The sequence below is a fragment of the Toxorhynchites rutilus genome, chromosome 3, assembly GCF_029784135.1.
Source record: "Toxorhynchites rutilus septentrionalis strain SRP chromosome 3, ASM2978413v1, whole genome shotgun sequence".
NCBI classification, from domain to species: domain Eukaryota; kingdom Metazoa; phylum Arthropoda; class Insecta; order Diptera; family Culicidae; genus Toxorhynchites; species Toxorhynchites rutilus.
Genome location: NC_073746.1, coordinates 148,839,746 through 148,859,953, shown reverse-complemented (window position 1 = coordinate 148,859,953; position 20,208 = coordinate 148,839,746). Strand labels below are relative to the sequence as shown.

Sequence of the window (20,208 nt, the reverse complement as noted above, 5' to 3'; positions counted from 1 at the left end):
GTCTTCAGTGCTCTGTACGTGTGCCCGACATGGGATACTTCATATTGGGATGCAGCTGACCGTTAATCAACAACGACCCCCTAGTCTGCACCCCATATCTAGCGTGGTGCGTCTTTTTCGACTCGAGGAATCCAGGATAGAATGATCACTAGCCGGCGCAATCATCAGCTCGTGTAGAGTTGTCATGAGCGGTACAACCTTTGGCTCTTGTTGAATCATCAGTGGACTGCACAACCTTTGGCCCGTGTATCTGTAAAGAGTGTGTGTATGTATTGCCGTGACTAAGTAAAAGTTTATAGATCGTTCATGCACATTTTGCAAGTCTGATTAAATAATCCTTGGTTTCGTTCAAAGAAAACATTCTCTGAATAGAAAGAAGCTTTCTGTTTTTTTTTGCGCGCATGTTGGCAATTAAAGTCTGGGGAGCCGACTGCATAGCGGGCGACGTCGTACAAATGCTGACCAAAAATATAAATACCCAAAAATTAGTTTTAGATGCAACCTTCAGCGGCACACAGCAGAACCAGCAGAGAAATTTCAGCGGCTAAAACACACCATTAATTTCTCGATGTTATCACAAACTGAATGAAGGAAAAACTTAAAGCTACACTTACACTGCACTACATATGCGGTGTGTGCATGCGATTGCATCATCCTTTCTTCTCCTCTTCTCCGCTCGTTTTATAGCTCGGGTCGCGATCATCGCGAACAAGCAGTATTGGCCATTTGTATTCAAAGATCCAGCCAAAATTGTTGCTCCCGTGGTCGAGTGGTTAGCGTCACGCCTAACATGTCACTGCTGAATAATTCAATTGTAGTACTTCAATATATAAATTGATGCGTGCACTAAATAATGATATCAAATGTGAAAAACTCTCATATCAATCGATGTTTATTTTGTTCAGAACAGAAAAAGAGGTTTGTTTTATTTGCCCAATATTTTTTGATGAAGCACCCATTGTCATGAAAGGAAAGCATTTTTTCCATGTCAACATACCAACACACCACGCGTTGAGTGGTGGTGGTGTGGTGTCCGATTCGCTTCTTCTACTCTACGCACTGCCGGTGCTTGGGTTGAAAATGCAAGAAAAACTGTACACCTTGTTCGAACATCATGTGAAACATTGGGATTAAACATCGTATGTCCAAACATACCACGAATACAAACATGTCACATTTTCTAACATAGGTACAAAAAAATCATGTTTGTACTCAAACACAAAACTGTGAACAGCAGCGTGGACATGTTTATTCCGTACGCAGTGTTTTTTGTGAAACATGGAAGACTGCTGCCTAAGCAGTGGTTGGGTGTTGACATTACACATTGACGATAAAAGTACGCTAATTTCAGCCTTTCCATGCCAAACCGATATAGTGGTTCTCAGATTTTCGTGAAAAGTGGTAGTTTTGTTCCTTCATTTTGTCATTATTGATTGTTTATTTTTTATAGTTTTCATGGTCTCGGGACCAAGGGCGCTATTTTTTAAATATTTTTTCTTGAAAGCAGAGGTTTTTGTTCATAACATATCCAAAATTCAGGAAGGCGTTATTTTATGTTCTTTGTTTTAAAAAAAAAGTTCAAATGCATAACATTTGAAATACTGGACCGATTCAGATGATTAATATATCAATTTGAGGCCAATGAGTTGGTTTTCTACCACACTTCTACCCCACTTGCGTAAAAATTGGATTCTAGTTGCATAGATGTAGTACAGTCACATAGGAATATTGATAGAAAACTGAAAACATGAATTGTTGTGGTGGAAAAAAGGGGTACAAAATGATTTTTCAAACAATCGGTTAATTTTGAAAAATCATAACTCGAGAACAAAAAAAAAACACCTCTCCGATTTTTGGATATGTGATGTAAAAAAAAACCTCTGCTTTCAAGAAAAAATATCAAATATCGTGGGGTTGTATCCGAGACACGACCGCTTAGGACGTAGGACGAAATTTCATGAATAACTATTTAGTAAAAAATGTTTCGGGGACCCTAAAAAGGTTTAATAGCTTGCGTGGTTTTGTAGAATCATTTCGAGAAGCAACGATTCTTTCTTGCCTTTGCGAGAACAATACACTAATTGGTAATATGTCGTAATTTGTTTTTTTTATATCATTGCACGCATTGCACTGAGTATTTAACGAGAGCCATCCTCCGTGCATCGCCATTCAACAAGCATCAAACACGAGTCCTACAGATGTAAACAGTTGCAGCGATAAAAATAAAATATCGCGAGAATGACCGTTTATGAAAAATCGTTTCTCAACTTTCGGTCAAAACCGTCAGCAAAGCTAGGAGCTTGTTGCATCAGAACAAAGCCGATGCGCACGCGAGCAAATACGAATGGCAACTAAAAGTATCGGAGGTGTGCTATTCACATGTACAGAAAATGAACAAGTTCTAAGTTTCGCGCAACGAAAACAAGCAACACATACAAAGCCAAACACTAATGGCTAGAAGCGATCTACAATCATTTGCACTCTTCTCTTTTTTCGCCTGCTTTGCCATGGCTCAGATGGTTGTATTAACTGCAATGCCAGATGCACTTCAAGTGAAATATTAGCTAGCGTTCACAGCTCGAGGGGAAACATAAAACACAAAACGAGCAAAATAAGCGACCTTTATTGTTTCGGGCACAGAAAGATTCTGAGAGTTTTCCTCAGAGGAGATACAATACATTTACGCTAGCGACAGCTTACTTTCTATGCAAGGGTGGAGTTTACTTCGCAAATATTCTACTTTTGACGTAGGACTACGTCTAACCGGAAGATATAGGGGGTGAAATGGAAATCTAGGCACTGAACAAGTAGGAAAAAATGCAAGATTTGGAACGCTTATAACTCGAGCATTTCTCAATAGATCGCAAAGGTCGCATCTATCATAACGAATAACATTTCATTTTTCTTGAGATAAATAATTGAATAATTGTGAAATATCAAGCATTGTCAAAATGCACTATGTGCCCATTTTTGATTGGTCCATTTTGTGCTCCTCAAATCGTACCGACCAAAACGGGCAACCAGAGCAGCAGCGAAATAGAATGAAGCACGATTGGAAAGGAAAAAGAAAAAAAATTAACGAAACATTGGTCGCAGTCTCACACATGCGTAATTCTCGAGCCAGCCAGTCAGCTTAAAAATCCCCGCTCCGCTGCCGTAACGATCATTCTCATCGAAACCGTACACCACATCGTTTCGCATCACATCAAATCAACAAAGCAACACAAGCAGCCATGTCTGGACATGACAAAGGAGGAAAAGTGAAGGGAAAGGCAAAATCCCGCTCGAACCGTGTTGGTCTGCAATTCACCGTAGGTGTATCCGCCAATTGCTCCGCAAGGGTAGCTAGGCCGAGCGCGTTAGTACCAGTGCACCAGTCCACCTAGCCGGCGTTATATAGTTTCGGCCGCCGAAGTGATCGAGTTAGCTGGCAAAGCTGCTCGCGACGATAAGAAAACCCGCATTCGAAACAGAACACATTCGGTTCGGTGGACATCAAGACAACAGGCAGTTGCAGCGAGTGGCGAGTGGCAAACGCAATCGCAAAACGGCATCAGGTAGCAGAAGAAAAAAGTTTGTTCTTTATACAAACTGCTTTGGTGACAAATCCAGAACAAGGCGGCATCGAGGGCGTTCGAAATGGTTTTTTTCAAAACCACGAGTACTAAGTTTTCTAAATTGGAACCATTCCATAAAACAAGGCGCTTTTCAGGGCCATTAAACCTTCCAAAAAAGAGTTTAGGAAATACAGTTCAATGCTTTCTAAAACATTATCCAAAATAATAATAAAACACAAATTGATTTTTTCATAATTTGTTTGCCAGGATATGATGAGTATGAGAATTTGGCAGTTGTGCTGAGCTTATTGAAGATTGGGGATTTTCCCGATTATTCAATTTTCACCAATTCTTAAATTGCTTCTAGATTGAAAGTACAGTAATTTATATTTAGCTCGACAGTTTGATAATTGGATGGACTTGTAATGCGACATTTTTGTGACCATAGAGTTATGACCCCACATTGAAAGTCGACACTGTACCACTGTCATCGGAAATGTTCAATTACAGGTTAAAATCGCCTCCAATGCGACACTGAGTGTTTCTCCGGCACGTCGCATTAAATGTAATTTACTGTACAACATGTCACAAAGCTGGATGAGAAGAAATTTTCCAACTGTGAAAGCTGTAGCGAGTGGCAAACGCAATAGCTAAACAGGAAGGTTTAACCGAACAAGATGGGAATATCGAGTGATAACAAAAACACAACACCAAAGGTTCTTTTTAGAACCATCAACATGTTCATAAAGAGTAAACAGTAAACTAATCCATTTTTCAGGTAGATAGGAAAATAAAACAATATATTTAAAATATATATTTAACAAAAGCTGTCCCCTTTGTATAGTCCTACGTCACTCCGGTTATGTCCCCGACATTACCCACCCGTCTTTTTACTATCCCCCTTCGTTGTTTCCATTCTAGCGGCTGCATAAGTTGCCCGTTATTGACAGCTCTATTCGGGAAAGCACACAAATGGACAGAACAAATATATGGAGAAATGGTAATAATCCCAATTTTCATCAATTTAAACCATATACAGACTATGGGATTGTAATGTATAGCTTATCAAACAAATCTTAGAAAATTTCCGATTCGATTGGTATGCAAATCGTTAAAATCGGTTCACAGCAAAAATAGTTCTTAACGTCAACTTTATTTCATAAAAAATTTTCTGATTTGGCACCCTTAATGTAAGACGTAGTCCTACGTCAAAAAATATAACGCCCTTGGTCCAGAGACCATGAAAACTATAAAAAAAACAAATACAATCAACAAATACAAAATCAAACCAAAAATTTTTGCAAGTGTAACATTTTTCCAAGCAAAACTGGATATGTCGACCATCTAAATCGGTTCAGTTGTTCACAAGTTATGATTTTTTGAAAAAAATTAACAGGAGGGTTGTGTCCGAGACACGACCGCATAGTTGACGTTGGATTCCTTTAGACTATCTGTTGATTGTGGATATGTTTGAAGGATTGCATCGTTAAACTCTTTGATAATTATTTGGTGGCCCTGAAAAGGGCCGTTTTGTTTGGTTGTTGGGTATTGTTTGTTCACTCCACCAGTGTTTACCGAGTGATGTAACAGGAAGATGGTAAACAGTCGTTGGATGGTGCGTGTCAGATGAAAGAAAACGAAATGAAATGAGATATGATGAAAGTTGCCCTCTGTGATCCTAGACGAGATGCCTCCTGTGTTTTGTATGGATGAAATGAAAAAAAACTCACCAATTTAATATAAGATAATTACCAATACCGAACACTATTATCATTTTTTCCCATCAGTTAAAACATTTTACTTTAATATACAGAAAACATATTTGAAATGGAAAAGGTAATTTTCTTTTATAATTTTTTAGCTTTCTGAGTGTTTATTCAACCCAATGCGAATCCTAATTGGACTAACAACACCTAATACTATATGTAGAGCATATGGGAAATTTTTTTTTATATTTCTTCACTTTCCTTGGGTGACGATGAACACAACAAAACAGACAGCTTAAATCAAATGACCCGTTCTCGAGCAGGAACACACCTTGTTTTTTATTTATGAAAATTGAAATGAATCGTTTCATAAATCAAGTGATTTTTTACACGACTGCTACCATATACGATTATACCCTTATGATAAAATATATGAAATATATGAAATTATATGAAATTTCACGAAGCAACCAACATTAAAGTTCCAAATTTGAGTTTTATTTGCTAGAATTAATCGTACCACTCACCTTACTTGCAATATAAAAATGCTCACGACTTGCATATATTTGCAATGCCTATTTTCTCCAGGCAGCTTTGTTTCAATATGCTGCAAAAGCTGTCCCTACTTTTATGTATTTGCAATGCCGATTTCCCACAGACAGCTTGGTTTTGATGTCTCTGTTAGGGACCTGCCGCATGTGTCGTCAATTTCGACCAATCAGAAGTGAGTATTTCCGTTAGGATAGGGGTTGAGATTTTTCAATTGTTCAATAGTTAGTTTCATGACATATATTATTTTATTCAGTATAAAAAATTGTTATGGAGGTCGAAATCGATTGACGCAAAAATTTCATCAACCCATCATGAAAGGACTGAGCAATAAACGTTTGAAATTGGACAATTTTCACTATGTGCTCGATTTTCGATTTGTACCCCAATATGTTCCCGGTTGACGTAATCCTACGTCAAAAAGTATTTTTTTTTTGAAAAAAAAGGAAAAATTTCATTTTTCGTACCACCCTAAAGTGGAAATGGTGTACGGGTCTAATGTTTTATGGTAAAGAACAAAATTACCACTTTTAACAAAAATCTGAGAACCAGTATATCGGTTTTTCATGGAATGGCTGATTTGCAATGATCTCACTCAAAAGGTTTGTTTGTTTGGCTAGATTCATCTTTTAGGGTTGACTAATTAGCCAAAAATCTTTCGCGGAATTTTACTGCGCGTATGGCAAGTTAAATGTGCGAGTAATTAATATGCATCCACAGGATTAATGTATTGAAAATATGTTGTACCAAATAAATGGAAAGTATCGTCAAGTAGCATGTGTATACTTAATTTTGCAATTGACTGTTTATTAATATTGTTTTTGAACAAGATTCGCCGCAATTGCAGTCGACTACGTGTCTAGGAAATGCCTAGCGGTCCCTGTATCTCATGTAGAAAAGGTTCAATTTATCGGTACCACGCGTTCCATTTCAGGATTCAAAAGACGCTATACTCGGCTAGAAGCCTCCGCACGGGAAAACCCAAAAGTATGCCGCACATTTTTCTGTACAAGATTTATTGACTTTCAGATTTGTGTAATATAATCATCACTTTTCTTGCTTATTAAACAGCAGGACTGGTATTGTTGATCAAGTAAACACTGACTAGAACTGCGTGTGTTTACATACACGGGCCCACTATTCAAAGCAAAAAGGTTATCAATTCATCGCATTGCGTGCGAAAGCCAATCCTCCATTGGGCGATCCTTCGCCAGTATCACTTACATCATTGTCAAGTTCAGTGTTTTCACTCAATCATGAAATCCTTGGTATATAATCTCCTCCTATTACTCGTCGCACCCATCGAAAGTTCCGCTCTCCAGGTGAAATCGGATGAACATCGTTACCGCTGCGGTCAACGTCCGATCAATGCAGTTGGTGTCATCACTTCCGGCCAGTCCGCTAGAGCTGGGGAATTTCCGTGGCACGCTGCCATCTACCGAACGCAGCAGCTGGGAAGTGCATACATCTGCGGCGGATTTCTCGTTAGCGATCTAATGGTTATAACGGCATCCCATTGCGTTACCGCTCCCAACGGGTACCAGGTGGCGTCGAATGCGATCTCCGTCCGGCTGGGAATGTTTAATCTTCTCACTGTTAATAAAAACACACAAGACCATCGTGTGGAAAAAATCTATCGGCACGAGAACTACACTGCCAGTTCGTATCGTCACGACATTGCGCTTCTTCTGCTGCAAACTGTCGTTGAGTTCAACGAATACGTTCAACCAATTTGCTTATGGAACACGGACGAATATGGTGAAGGTAGCAATCTTCTAGGGTACGTATCGGGATGGGGTTTGACGGAGTATGATTCACTCGCCAACACACTGAAGTCGGCCACGATACCAATGGTAAGCTTTTTGGAATGCCTTGAAAGCGATCGTAACTTGTTCGCTGAAGTTCTTTTCGATGGAATGTTTTGTGCTGGATTAAGGAACGGTAAGTGATCTAAAGGAGAAAAGTGTTAGTTGTTAGTTGTTGATATCAATCCCAACAGGAACCAATGTGTGTAATGGTGATAGTGGAGGTGCGTTTGCTGTGAACCACAATGGAAGCTGGATCGCCCGTGGAATAATCTCCTTCACTGGAATAAAAGATGGCAGTGCGGCGTTGTGTAACCCGAAAAGTTTCGCTGGATTTGTCAATATGCCCCGATATGTGGAGTGGGTTGAGAAAGTGGCGAACCTGGATCGATTCGTAGCCGTTGATGATTCCACAGACAATAGCGTTGAGCAAGTTCCTCCCTCATCGGACAGTACCATAATACCACCCGTTTTGTATGGAAGAATCAGTGCGAAAAGTATCGAAATTAATCTTTCCTTCCGTCCACACAATGTCTATTTTTTATTCTTACACCTTGTCTCCAGAATGCATCGAATACCAGGGCGGCCGTGGACACCCAACCCAGGACCTCTCGTACCTGGCGTATGTTGCGAGAGATACTCCATTCATGCGTGTGATTGATTGTTTCGCTATATTGATAAGTGAGCGCTTTCTAATTTCAACAGCAGATTGTCGCTCACCATCTTCTCCCGGGACCTTTTCTGGTAGGTGCAAGATTTGATATATGACTGTTTGGTAGATTTGGGCATCAATGGAGTGGAAAATACTATAACAAATCAGATGTTTCATATCCTTTCTGATCAAATCAATCTATTTTCCGTAGGGGGGAAGCAAACCATTGTTATCGAGACGGAAGGGCGATCGAAGGAGTACGAAATAGAAAATTTTCATCAGCATCCTCAATTTATTCGCAGTCCGACCGAAAATAACCTCGCACTAATTGAGATGAAACGGAACATATCGTACGTATCTAGTCCTGTACGGGTGATATCTACGTGTGCAGTTTTATTCCCCTCACGATTACCTTCCAGGATACCAAGCAGCCAGTTTGTGTGCTTGTGGAGTGAAGCGAGTATTGATTTGAGAAAAGTATTCCTCTACTCCGCCATGAATGTAACGAAACACTCGATAGTGGAACCGGTAAAATGCTTCAATCAGCTGCTCGCTCCGTCAATTATGATACAAAGTCCGGCGAATGGATTCTACCATCTGGTGGGAGTAGTGGTCGACAGCACATGCTCCAAGATCAGATTTATCAGATTGCCAAAATTTGTTCCCTGGATTGAATCCATTGCGTGGAGGAACGAAAATCACACGCAATGAAAAATTCTAAACATTTTAGAGAAAAAAAGCTATATTAAATGCACAATGCTCGTAATTTACAGCCGAAACTGATTTTTTAATCGACATATCTTTCGTCTTTCCTTGATATATTTATTTCTTGAATTACATAGTTGAATCTCTTGTGGCTTCAGGTTGACTTTCTACTAAAGCCAATGCACAATGGTCCAGGAGATGCATTTAAGTGGAAATTAGCATTTAGAGCTTGACAGTTATTCTCTAGACAAAAACTGTCTTAGAAAAAGTTGTTACTCATGATAGAACGCTCGTTTTTATGTTGTCAGAAATAGGGTGACCAAAATTGTCGAAAAATCTTTCTTTCTGATCTTCATAGATAGAGAGAATCATAGTTCGACAATGTTGTAGCTCCAATTATTTGAAACATCTTTGTAGAACGAAGCTTTTCTCTATCTCTGGAAATAACCGATATAGCGCCTTTTTTCTAAGTTACGTTAGGGTTACCACGAAAAAAAAACGGTTTTTTTGCTCTAACTTTTATATTTTAAATTTTACATGAAAACTGTCTTCGAAAGATTTTTAGAGCATACTAATATAACAAAATGTCGATGCAGAACTTGTAAATATCTCAACTTTACTCAAAGTTATTGATATTTCTTCCCAAAAAACACGCTCTTTTCATTTGTTTGTCATTATTTCTGGGGCAAACATAAAAAAAGTTTGTTGACGGAATTTGATAGAACAAATTTTTCACTCTATGTAATATGCGATTTTCAAAACTATGTTATTTTTTGTGTTTGAGTAAATTAAAATTGAAATTAGAGTTTTTGGATGAAAACCCATCAATAATAACTTTGAGTAGAATTAAGATATTGACATGAGATAAACATAGTTTAACAATGTTGCAGCCCCAGTTATTTTAAACAACTGTGTAGAACAAAGCTTTTTTCTATCTTTAAAATAATCGATTTAGCGCTTTTTTCTAAGCTGCATTAGGGTGACCATGAAAAAACGTGTTTTTTCTGCTTTAACTTTTATATTTCAAATTATACATCAAAACTGTTTTCGTACGACTTTTAGAGCTAATTGACAGCAACATTTTGCGATGCAGAACTTGTCTATATCTTAATCCTACTCAAAGTAATTGATGGTTTTTTACCCAAAAACTCATGATTTCAATTTTGATTTACTCAAACACGAAAAATAACATAGTTTTGAAAATCACACATCATGTAGAGTGAAATATGCTCTTTCAAATGCCGTCAATAAACTTTGTTTATGTTTGCACCAGAAAGAACGACAAACAATTGAAGAGAGCGTATTTTTTGTGAAGAAATATCAATAACTTTGAGTGAAATTGAGGTATCGACATGTTCCGCATCGAAAAACGTTTGTCTTAGTAAGCTCTAAAATCTTCTGAAGACAGTTTGCATGTAGAATTTAAAATATAAAAGTTAGAGCGAAAAATAGTTTTATTCATGATAATCCTAACGTAACATTGAAAAAAGGGCTATATCGATTATTTTAAGATATAGAGAAAAACTTTGTTCTACAAAGATGTCTCAAATAACTGGGACTACAACATTGTCGAACTATATTTGCCTCTATCCATAAAGATAACAAAGTTATATTTTTCATTTCAACGACAATTTTGGTTTTGGTTTCCGACAACATAGAAACGAGCGCTCTATCATGAGTAACAACTTTGTCTAAGACAACTTTGTCTAAGACAGTATAGAAGGAGTTGTACACTATGATCAGAAAGTACCGGATTTTTTTTATTGAAACGTACCGTGCATGCGGGAACCGGTTTATTTTTTTTTCTTCTTATTTTGGAACGACCTTAAGACGCACATCTGTCAGGTTTTAATGCCATCCGATCAGTAGTCTGCCTGTACGTCGCAAACGACCGGAAATGTGGGCCGACAATTTTTCATGATAATAACGATTCTGTCAGCAGCGATAACTGTTACAGCACAGAATTTATATCATTTAATATGGATGCTTTCTACTAAGGAAAACTTTCAATCTCACGCTGTCCGGTTATTTTGGTTTTTTGGAAATTCTGGAAATAACTCTTTAATAGGAAGTTCCATCCATCGGCCCTTTTCAGGGCAACCAAGATTTGCATGGTTTGTATTGTTGATCGGAGATTTATTCTTGCCCACGTGTTATAGATACACTAGCTGACCCGGCAAACTTTGTTCCGCCATAAACATTTTTTAATGAATATTTTGGTCATGAAATAAAAAATAAAGAATGTATTGCAAATAATGTGTTTGAATGTTTTTAAGATCTATACAATTAATCGAATGTAGATAAAATGAAACGAATGAAATGATTCAAACAACGGAAGTGTCGTTGATGAAATCTTTAGGAAAGCGCTTTGTACATTCTACATTGTTGCAAGCCATGAACCTGAATTTTACCGAATTATTTGACCAAACAACATGTAAATACCATCGAGCAAGCACCGTATTCACATCATATGGCCCCATGCGGCTTTGTTTTGTTTTGTTTCCCAAGTCGAAGTTTCCACTTCGTGGAAAAAGATTTCAGTCGATCGAAGAGATCAAAGAGAATGCGACGAGGGAACTAAAGGGCATCCCTTCGTCGGCCTACCAGGGATGCATGGAGCACTGGGTCAAGCGTTGGCACATGAGTGTTGTGAATTTTCCTGGAGTTTAACTCTATTTTGTTTTATTTTAAAACTAGCTGACCCGGAAAACTTCGTCCCGCCCACAATTGCATTTCCGATTAATATAATTTCGAACACTCGCGTTCCCGGAAATTATTTCTCTGTTCGCGATCTATATTCGCAGTATATAATTTCTTTTTTGGCATATACACCTGACACAGATTGAGACAGATCAATCCTAATACTGACTATTCAAATCCGTTGCTCCGTTTTTGAGTTAAATCGTGAGTAACGGACACCAAATCATTTTTATTTATATAGATATACAAAACATGCCAAAAATGAACTTCCAATTTTTTCAGCTTTCCGAATGGTTTTCATAACTTTTTTAACATATACACCTGACGCAGACTGAGACACTTCAATTCTGATACTGACTGTTCAAATTCGTTGCTCCGTTCTTGAGTTAAATCGTAAGGAACGGACACCAAATCATTTTTATTTATAGGGTAAATGATCTTGGTTAGTCCAATTTAGGGTGTTTTTACGAAACTAGTAAATTCAAATCGATTTTTCTTCATGAAAATAACATATAATCGATACGAGTTTGGGTTTGTTGAAAAGCCCCAAGTCTCTAGTTGTTAATAATACCACAATACCATACAATACCATAAGGCGTTGAAATTATTCAAATTTTTATGTATTTTAACGATTTTCCTCAAACAAACTTCAGCGCGCCAAGCGGTTGCCATGGAAATCATGTGGACAAAACAATATCAATTAATTGGACAACTCATGATCAGAATTGAAGTCATCGAAATGCGTTAATTTAATGGTTTAGCTCTGAAAATCTGATTCAAAATTCAAAACATTGGACAAACCATGGTCGTATTTTCAACTGGACAAACCAAAATCATTTACCTTATAGATTCCCGGTATTTTCTGATCATAGGGTATTTCCGCATGCGTCTTTTTCAGCGGGACACTCGAAAATACAAACGACGCGATTTTTTTTTTTGTGCAGTCAAACTCGCCAAATGTTGAACACTTAATCTAGGTATGTTCATATATTCTTGATTTCTTCGTGATAACATATAAAATTACTGAAAACTCCCCAGCATCACTCTATAGTAACCATCAAGCGTCATTTCTTGATAAATTTATTATATTAGACCATTTGTATTGTTCATGAGAACATTCAACCATTCATCCATTCAACCAATCGTGAGATCAAGGCGCTTAGAAGTATATCCTAAGGTGGGCCAATATGCGAAAACCATTCTGTAGCTATTTTGAAAGTATACCGTGTTTTGTTTGTAAACAAAACACAATACGGTTGTGCGAAACCTCGCTTGTGATCAGCCTGTCTCTTTCACGCTTCAAGTGAATAATTTTCCGTCTGCTTTCTTCCGTACTGTTTTCATATCTTCTTGAATGGCGTTAACGTTCCCTGTGGCACTTTTGCCGTCTCAACATATGCATTAACTAGCGTCATTTATTAATACTTATTTGAGATTTCTTAAGCCAAATAACACGCCTTGAATGTATTCCGAGGGGCAAGCTCTAGAATACGCGTGACCACAGTGCAAGTCGAAGGAAATTTCTCTGACGAAAAATCCCCCGGCCAGAACGGGAATCGAAGCCGAACACCCGGCATGATAATGTGAGACGCTAACTGCTCGGCCACGGGTGCACACTGTTTTCATATACCGCTCCCCGAACAACTTAGAGACAAAACGGCCTAATCTAGTATCATATACCCGCCTTGCGTGAGGCAAAACGGTAATGTAAATCTAAGACAAGACGTGACAACTGGCTTCTTACTCTTCTTTCTGCATTTTCGCCGACCAAGTGCTAGATAACAGGGGAGCAAAATGTGAAGGTTGCCAAATGTTATAAAATTTCGGGAGATTATTTTCCCATGAGAGAAATATATGTTCTTTATATAATGTATTTTCTGAGCATTACCCTTTTTTGTATTAATCATTCAACTGAATGTCACCTATTTTAAACAATTAACATTTTCCTGTTATTTTTGTACTTTGGTAAAAAAATTAAATGTGGAGAGAACAAAGAAAATTAGGAAAAGTAGATTTGATAGCAGGAGTATATGTTGAAGTACATGAATTAAATTTATTGTTCATTTTATTTATCAAGAGATCGTATACACTTCACAAATAAAATGAAATGAACGACACGTAATTGAACTTCGTTTTACGAGTTAGCGAAACGTCAAAGATAAAAATAGAAACATAAAAATATTTTCAAATAGAAACGAAATAATGAATGAAAATTAAATTCTCCGTATCGAATTAGTGTTCAATGTGAATGGAATTTTTTTTATGTGGTAACAAATTTCTTACAAAAATAATATCTGAATTATATTGATTATTATAATGATAAGTTTTAGTGGGAATATCGGAAAGTGTATAGAAAATAGGTTAAATTAGGGTAAGGAAGACGTGCTTCAGGTAAATAAATAACGCCAAGTAAAATTCATCAACCAATCAGGAGCCGAGTTGCGAGTGGTCCGAGTTTGACAGAAAAAGTGGTCCGGAATCGGCCCCCTATTGTCATGTCTCGTCTTAAATGTAAATAAGCTCAATGACGAAAGCAGGGATGCCAGATATGAGTAAAATGAATATCATATTATTCTATTATTTTTCTTCGAAGTTTTTCCATTTGCAAGAATTTCCAAGAAATATGTAAGAAGAGAAAAAATGACTATAGTCGCATATTCAAAATTATAAAAGGATAAAATTGAGTACGGTCACATATATTAAATTGTTCACAAAAGTGGACATTTCAGTTACATCGAATTGTTGTCTTCGGTATATTTTTTCTTTTGTTGATTTACACACTAGAAAACACCAACATAATTGAATTTCAACTGTAGTTTTATTTACAATTGCATAATTTGAACAAAAACGTTAGATGATGTTCTTCAAAAATTTCTGGCTCCCCTTCTAATGGAAACGACAATTTGAGGTTATGGGAGTGTTCGACAAATGGAATGTGAGAAGAATAACAGAATCTAAAAATGTAATATTTCAGTGTAACATGACCCAGGATGATTGAAGAACTGTTAAAAAATTATATCAGGTGTTGTGAAAAATTAGTGGCAGTGAAAAATTTGCAGCTGTTTTTATTATAAAACTTATTTTGAGGATGCACTTTTTTATTTCTATTTAATGAAAATTGTAGTGCCAAATGATCATTGATTACACTATATTTTTAATCGCATTTTCCAATGGTAAAGGTTATGTAAATGTTTTCAATTGGGCAACATAACATGTAACTTTCAGACGTAGATGTTTTTGAAGAGAGTGTTTGGAAAACAACAATTGAAATTTATTTGTAGCTAGAATTTTTTAGACTGTTGAACATCTGGAAAGTGTTGAACATCAAAAATTTTCGTGTCAAACACAAAATTGAATTCCATGCCAAACCGATATAGTGATTGTGAGATTTCCATAAAAGTTGGTAGTTTTATTCCTCATCATCAAATATTAGACCCGTATTTTTTATTTTTTTTCATCAGGGTGGCGATTTCTATTTTATGGTGGTCCGAAAAATCAACTTTTCCCCCTTTTTCCAAAAATGACCTTTTCAATAATTCATAACTTTTGATCTACTGGACCGATTGAGATGATCAATATATCAACTTAAAGCTAATGAGCTAGTTTTGTTTGAAAAATATTACACTTGAAAAAAAAAAAAGATTTCGTTTTCGAAATTATTGATTGTAATTGATTTTCATGGCTTACATGGTTTCGGAACTAAGGTCACTATATTTTTTATATTTTTTATTGAAAGCTGAGGTTTTTTTACATAACATATCCGAATATCAGAGAGAGTATTTTTTTCATTTTCGAGTGATTTTGCAAAGTTAACATGTTTTCAGTTTTCGTTCAATATGTCTATGCACAGGACAACATCTATGCGTGTTTTAAGCGGCTTCAAATTGGTATATCGACCATTTGAATCGCCCCGGTAGTTTAAAAGTTATGAATTTAAAAAAGTCATTTTTCGGAAAAATGGGAAAAAAATAATTTTTTGGGCAACCCTACAATGGAAAATGATCACCCTAATGATGAAAAATACGGGTCTAATGTTTTCGTGTTTCGTGTCGTATTTTACTCTAACTTACGATAGTTATTCAACAAAAAGTTCAAAAACTACCTTTTTTGACCCATTTTCACCCCCATCGACGGCATTTGACGAAGTTATTGGCCATTGAGTTTTTCTTTACGATTTTCTTAAGATTTTATCTCGTTACATAAGTATTGCGTAAGCCAATTACTAGGTTCATGCTTTGTCTTGTGAGTAGGTAAGCTTATTTAAGGAAGCAATAATTGAATTTCTTATTTCCGCAAATGAGAACGCCGCTCAATGAAGTGAGAAAAAATAAAACGAATATAACTGTTGTTTTAATTTATTTAATTACTATAATTAATCTAATAATAATTGACTTCCACTTTCCACGCATCCAAGTTCCTGGAGCATTACGATAAGGTTTTCTCAAAACGTGAATTGTAGTTAGTTCACAACTGACAGTGTGAGAAGAGCAATCCTCAAATCATTCCCATCCTTTCTTCAAATGCAATATGTTGTGCATGACATGATTTCTAATAGTAACATGTTCAGACATACAGCTAGAAGCACAGAATGTTTCGAGACGCAACCGAATAGGCAACATGCCCCAACGTGTACACCAGGAAAATAAAAGGCAATTGAACGGTGATCTAATTTTCTACGCTGTAGAAATTTAATTTTTAGGAATTATATCTTCAGCTTTCGCTTATAATCAGATAAGAGTGTATAGATCACGTTGGCCATGCTTCACTGTCAATTTTTCGTAAATTTGGAAAAATGTCGTCGAACGAAAAAGAGCGTCGTGAATTAATCCTGTGCACTCATTTCGAGAATCCGGAGTTGTCACATCGGGACATCGGTAAGATGCTGGGAATCGTCCAATCCACGGTCAGCAGAGTACTAAAACGATGCTTCGAGAACCTAACCATCGACCGGAAGGTGAAGAACGGCAAAAATGGATGCTCCGTCAGTGAAAAAGATCACAAGCGCGTAGTTAAGCAGTTTAGACGTGATCCGAGAAGTTCGGTCCGGGATGTCGCCAATAAGCTGAATTTGTCAAGTTCATTCGTCCAGCGGACCAAGCAGCGGGAGGGCCTGCGTACATACAAGGTTCAGAAGGCTCCTAACCGCGACGAAAGGCAAACATGGTGGGGAAGACGCGAGCCCGGAAGCTGTACACCGAAATGCTGACGAAGCCGCATTGCCTGGTAATGGACGACGAAACCTACGTCAAAGCGGACTTTCGTCAGCTGCCGGGCCTGTTGTTCTTCTCCGCAGAGGACAAATTCAGCGTTCCGGAGGAGATTCGCAAGCAGAAACTATCCAAGTTTGCCAAAAAGTACATGGTGTGGCAAGCGATCTGCTCTTGCGGAAAGCGGAGCGCCCCCTTCGAGATGACCGGCACGGTAAACGGGCAGGTTTACCTTAAGGAGTGCTTACAGAAGCGCTTACTACCACTATTGAAGCAGCACGAGGGTCCGACCATCTTCTGGCCGGATCTCGCTTCGTGCCACTATTCAAAGGACGTGTTGGAGTGGTACGAAGCCAACGGGGTCACCTTCGTGCCAAAGGAAATGAACCCGCCCAACGCACATCGGAGGCGGACTTCAAGAGAAAATGGATTTCTGTTCAAAAAAAACTACAATCTGACGTTGTACAGAACCTTATGGACGGGGTAAAGAGGAAGGTGGAAGGAGGAAGCATACGGGCTTGGGCTCGAAGTATGAATAAAAAGAAAATGCCAAAAGTTGTTTAATAGTTTTTATTTTACTGTCTAAAATTTTCAAAAGGATCGGTCTACTGGGCGAATTTCTACAGCGTTTTTTCCGTGATGCAATTTGATGTGACACACCCTTTATAACAATGAAGGTGGAGTAGGATGTATGTTCGAAGAAAAAATACAAAATACTAGTCTGGTTTAAAAGTTTACTGAGCTATACCTATGATTCGTTAGTGAAAACTAATGTATGACTATATTAAGTGTTTTCATCCTTCGTATGAACGCACACAAAATTGCAACTCGTAATATCACGTAGATATTGGAAAATATACGTGTAAAAGTAGTTTTGGAAAACGATACTTATTCGCGAAAAAAGAGGTTTCAATGCTGAATAACGGGTGTTAAATAAAAAATGAAAATTTTTTCAATCACATATAAAAAAAATATTTTTTTTTCATCGATTTCAGTATTTTTTATTAATAACATAATGTATTTTCTTCAAAAAAATGTCAGTGAATGCTTGAGTAAGGGCCGTGGTCTGCTGTTCGACTCAACTTTGTCGCGATGCTCTCACAAGAATGTAGTACGGCACTTACGTCCATTTTCCGGATACAATTCCGGATTCTTGAAGTCAGTTGCTTCGTGCCCTTGGCCCTCCAATTGTTTTTATACACTAGGGCACTGAGTGAGCCAAAGAAATCCTCTATTGGGTGGCACTGGGGCAAGTTTGTTGGGTTTCGATCTTTCGGCACGAATGGTATCTTTTTCTCCTCAAGATACGCCAGCGTCTTCTTGGCGTAATGGGAAGACGGCTTGTCCGGCCAGAAGACGTACTTCCCATCCGCGTGATGCTCGTTCAGGAACGGCAGCAGGATTTTATCGATGCACTCTTCTCGATAGATTTGTTGGTTGATTGTCAGACCACTCGGCTTAAACCAAGGCTTTGAAATGCCCCGGTCGGAAATGGCGATGTACAACATAACCTTTTTTTCAAACTTTTGCTTGAACTTGTATTTCACTTCAGGCGGTGTGGATGACTTGTCACTGGAGTAGTAATTATCATTTCCTGGAATATGCGTTTTAGACAGCGGAAAATATCTTGAGGGTCCGATGGATCAATACGTGGGAGCAGCCATATTTCCGACCGGCGTCACGCAGGCAGGCTACGTTCAGGGAAGCCAGGATACGATATACCGTACTGACAGGTACATTTTCTTCCTTAAAATGTGCCACGTGAACTTTTTTCCTTGCTGGAAATGCGTTTCGTAGAACCGTACAATGCGTTCGCGGAGCACGTGCTGTTTCGACGCCATCTTTGTTTTGACAAGGCTTGAAGATTATCCTCGCTTTGGACGTACAAACATGCTAGAAATGATGAAATGATCAAGCGAACAAACGTAAAATTGTTGTGGTCCCCTGAACGAATGTTACATGTTCTAAACAAATAATTAGATCCAATTGGGACCTATTAACGAAAAAGGGACCAAATTGGTTAATTTTGGATCAAACACGCATTTAAATGCTTCATTTGATCCAAAATAATACTAACTTCGACTCGTAACTATGAAATAAACTACGATACTGAACTGCGATAACTCACTGCAGAGTGGACTGCACCCGGTTTTGACGTAGGACTAGGCCTTTCATTTCTGTATTGGGGTGTACGTAACTGAGATGAGAGCGTTTCGTGCAATATTTTAAGCTAGCTGAACTATTGCCCAGCTGCATGATGTTTTTGTTGAAACGGGAGCAAAATTTTCTTCAAACATTCGTACTGGTAACATCTTGATTGATAGCTAAACCGGAGGTCTTGAGCCATGGCTTACGAATACCTCTCTCAGAAATGGCAATGTACAGCATCACTTTCTATTCAAACGTATGTTCAAACTCATATTTTATGTTCGGAGATGCAGTATAACTATCAATGGAATAGCATCGATCGTTTCCGAGAATGTGCGTCTTCGAAAGAGGGACGTAACTTTCGTCGCTCAAAACCAAAAATTTTCTGGAATATTGTTTTATCAGCCGGCGGCATTGGGATTTCAGCGTCGAAAAATTTCCGGTGCTCTTGTCTTCTTTCAGCACTTTATTCCGACTCTTTTCAATGTTTTTCAGATCTACTGATGAGAACAATTTCTTTTTGCGGTGCACATCGCATCTCAAAAACAGTACCGGGGAAGCAGAAAATGTCTGTGGTGAGTCGCAATAACTACGAAGGCCATCGAAAAAGCAGTAGACGTTTATTCCAACTTGCTGATGGGCAATTTGATGATAGACCGAGTGACCAAGTTGAGTGATAACCGCTGTCTTACTCTTCCCCAATTGCGTATACCAGAGCAGAGCATTCAGATGTGCCTCAATGTGCCTCAAACGATAGCTAAGAATCATAGAAATGAGCCGTCTTCTATTCTTCTTCATTATTATGGTTTTTCTAAGAAAACCATAATAATGAACCCAATCGATCTTCAGATGATAATTTGGTAAATTGGATGCCTGTACCATATTCCAAACCACTTGATCCACGAGACCCTTCAATATGTGAGTTACATAAGTTCCTTTCGAAAGCCCCATGGAATTGTCAGATTCTTTCTGAGATTTTCTTACAACGTGATATCATCCAGATTCGAACGAATCGATTTGAAGTTGCCTCCCATCCAAGAATTGAAACTTTCATTAGAGGTTATTGTGAGAGATGAGCGATTAACGCGCCTTGGTGAATTTGTTCCCGCAATACTCTTTTCCAAGACGGATGATCAAATGAGAAATATATTTTTTGATTCCTTTCCACCACGAGAGGTT

The 20,208-nt window shown here is 37.9% G+C and overlaps 1 protein-coding gene across 2 annotated transcripts; it reads left to right on the top strand.

The window, feature by feature from the left end:
• The first annotated feature begins 6,633 nt into the window (after positions 1 to 6,633).
• LOC129779456 (ovochymase-2-like) lies at positions 6,634 to 15,951 on the top strand. Of its 2 annotated transcripts, none has more exons than XM_055786942.1 (6): positions 6,634 to 6,799; positions 6,884 to 7,753; positions 7,812 to 8,114; positions 8,182 to 8,361; positions 8,481 to 8,619; positions 8,689 to 15,951. In XM_055786942.1, exons 2-6 carry the CDS (start codon positions 7,069 to 7,071, stop codon positions 8,978 to 8,980), a joined length of 1,599 nt encoding a protein of 532 aa, XP_055642917.1. In that variant the 5' UTR covers positions 6,634 to 6,799; positions 6,884 to 7,068; the 3' UTR covers positions 8,981 to 15,951. The 2 variants fall into 2 exon arrangements, with proteins under 2 accessions (XP_055642917.1, XP_055642916.1); XM_055786941.1 differs by having other exon boundaries at positions 6,634 to 6,818.
• Positions 15,952 to 20,208: the final 4,257 nt, after the last annotated feature.

Excerpts from the sequence above, each read along its gene's own strand:
- LOC129779456 (XM_055786942.1), top strand. The coding sequence starts at position 7,069 with ATGAAATCCTTGGTATATAATCTCCTCCTATTACTCGTCGCACCCATC. Across the intron at positions 8,115-8,181 it reads TGGAAGAATCAGTGCGAAAA|AATGCATCGAATACCAGGGC; the intron begins GTATCGAAATTA and ends CCTTGTCTCCAG. Across the intron at positions 8,620-8,688 it reads GAGATGAAACGGAACATATC|GATACCAAGCAGCCAGTTTG; the intron begins GTACGTATCTAG and ends ATTACCTTCCAG.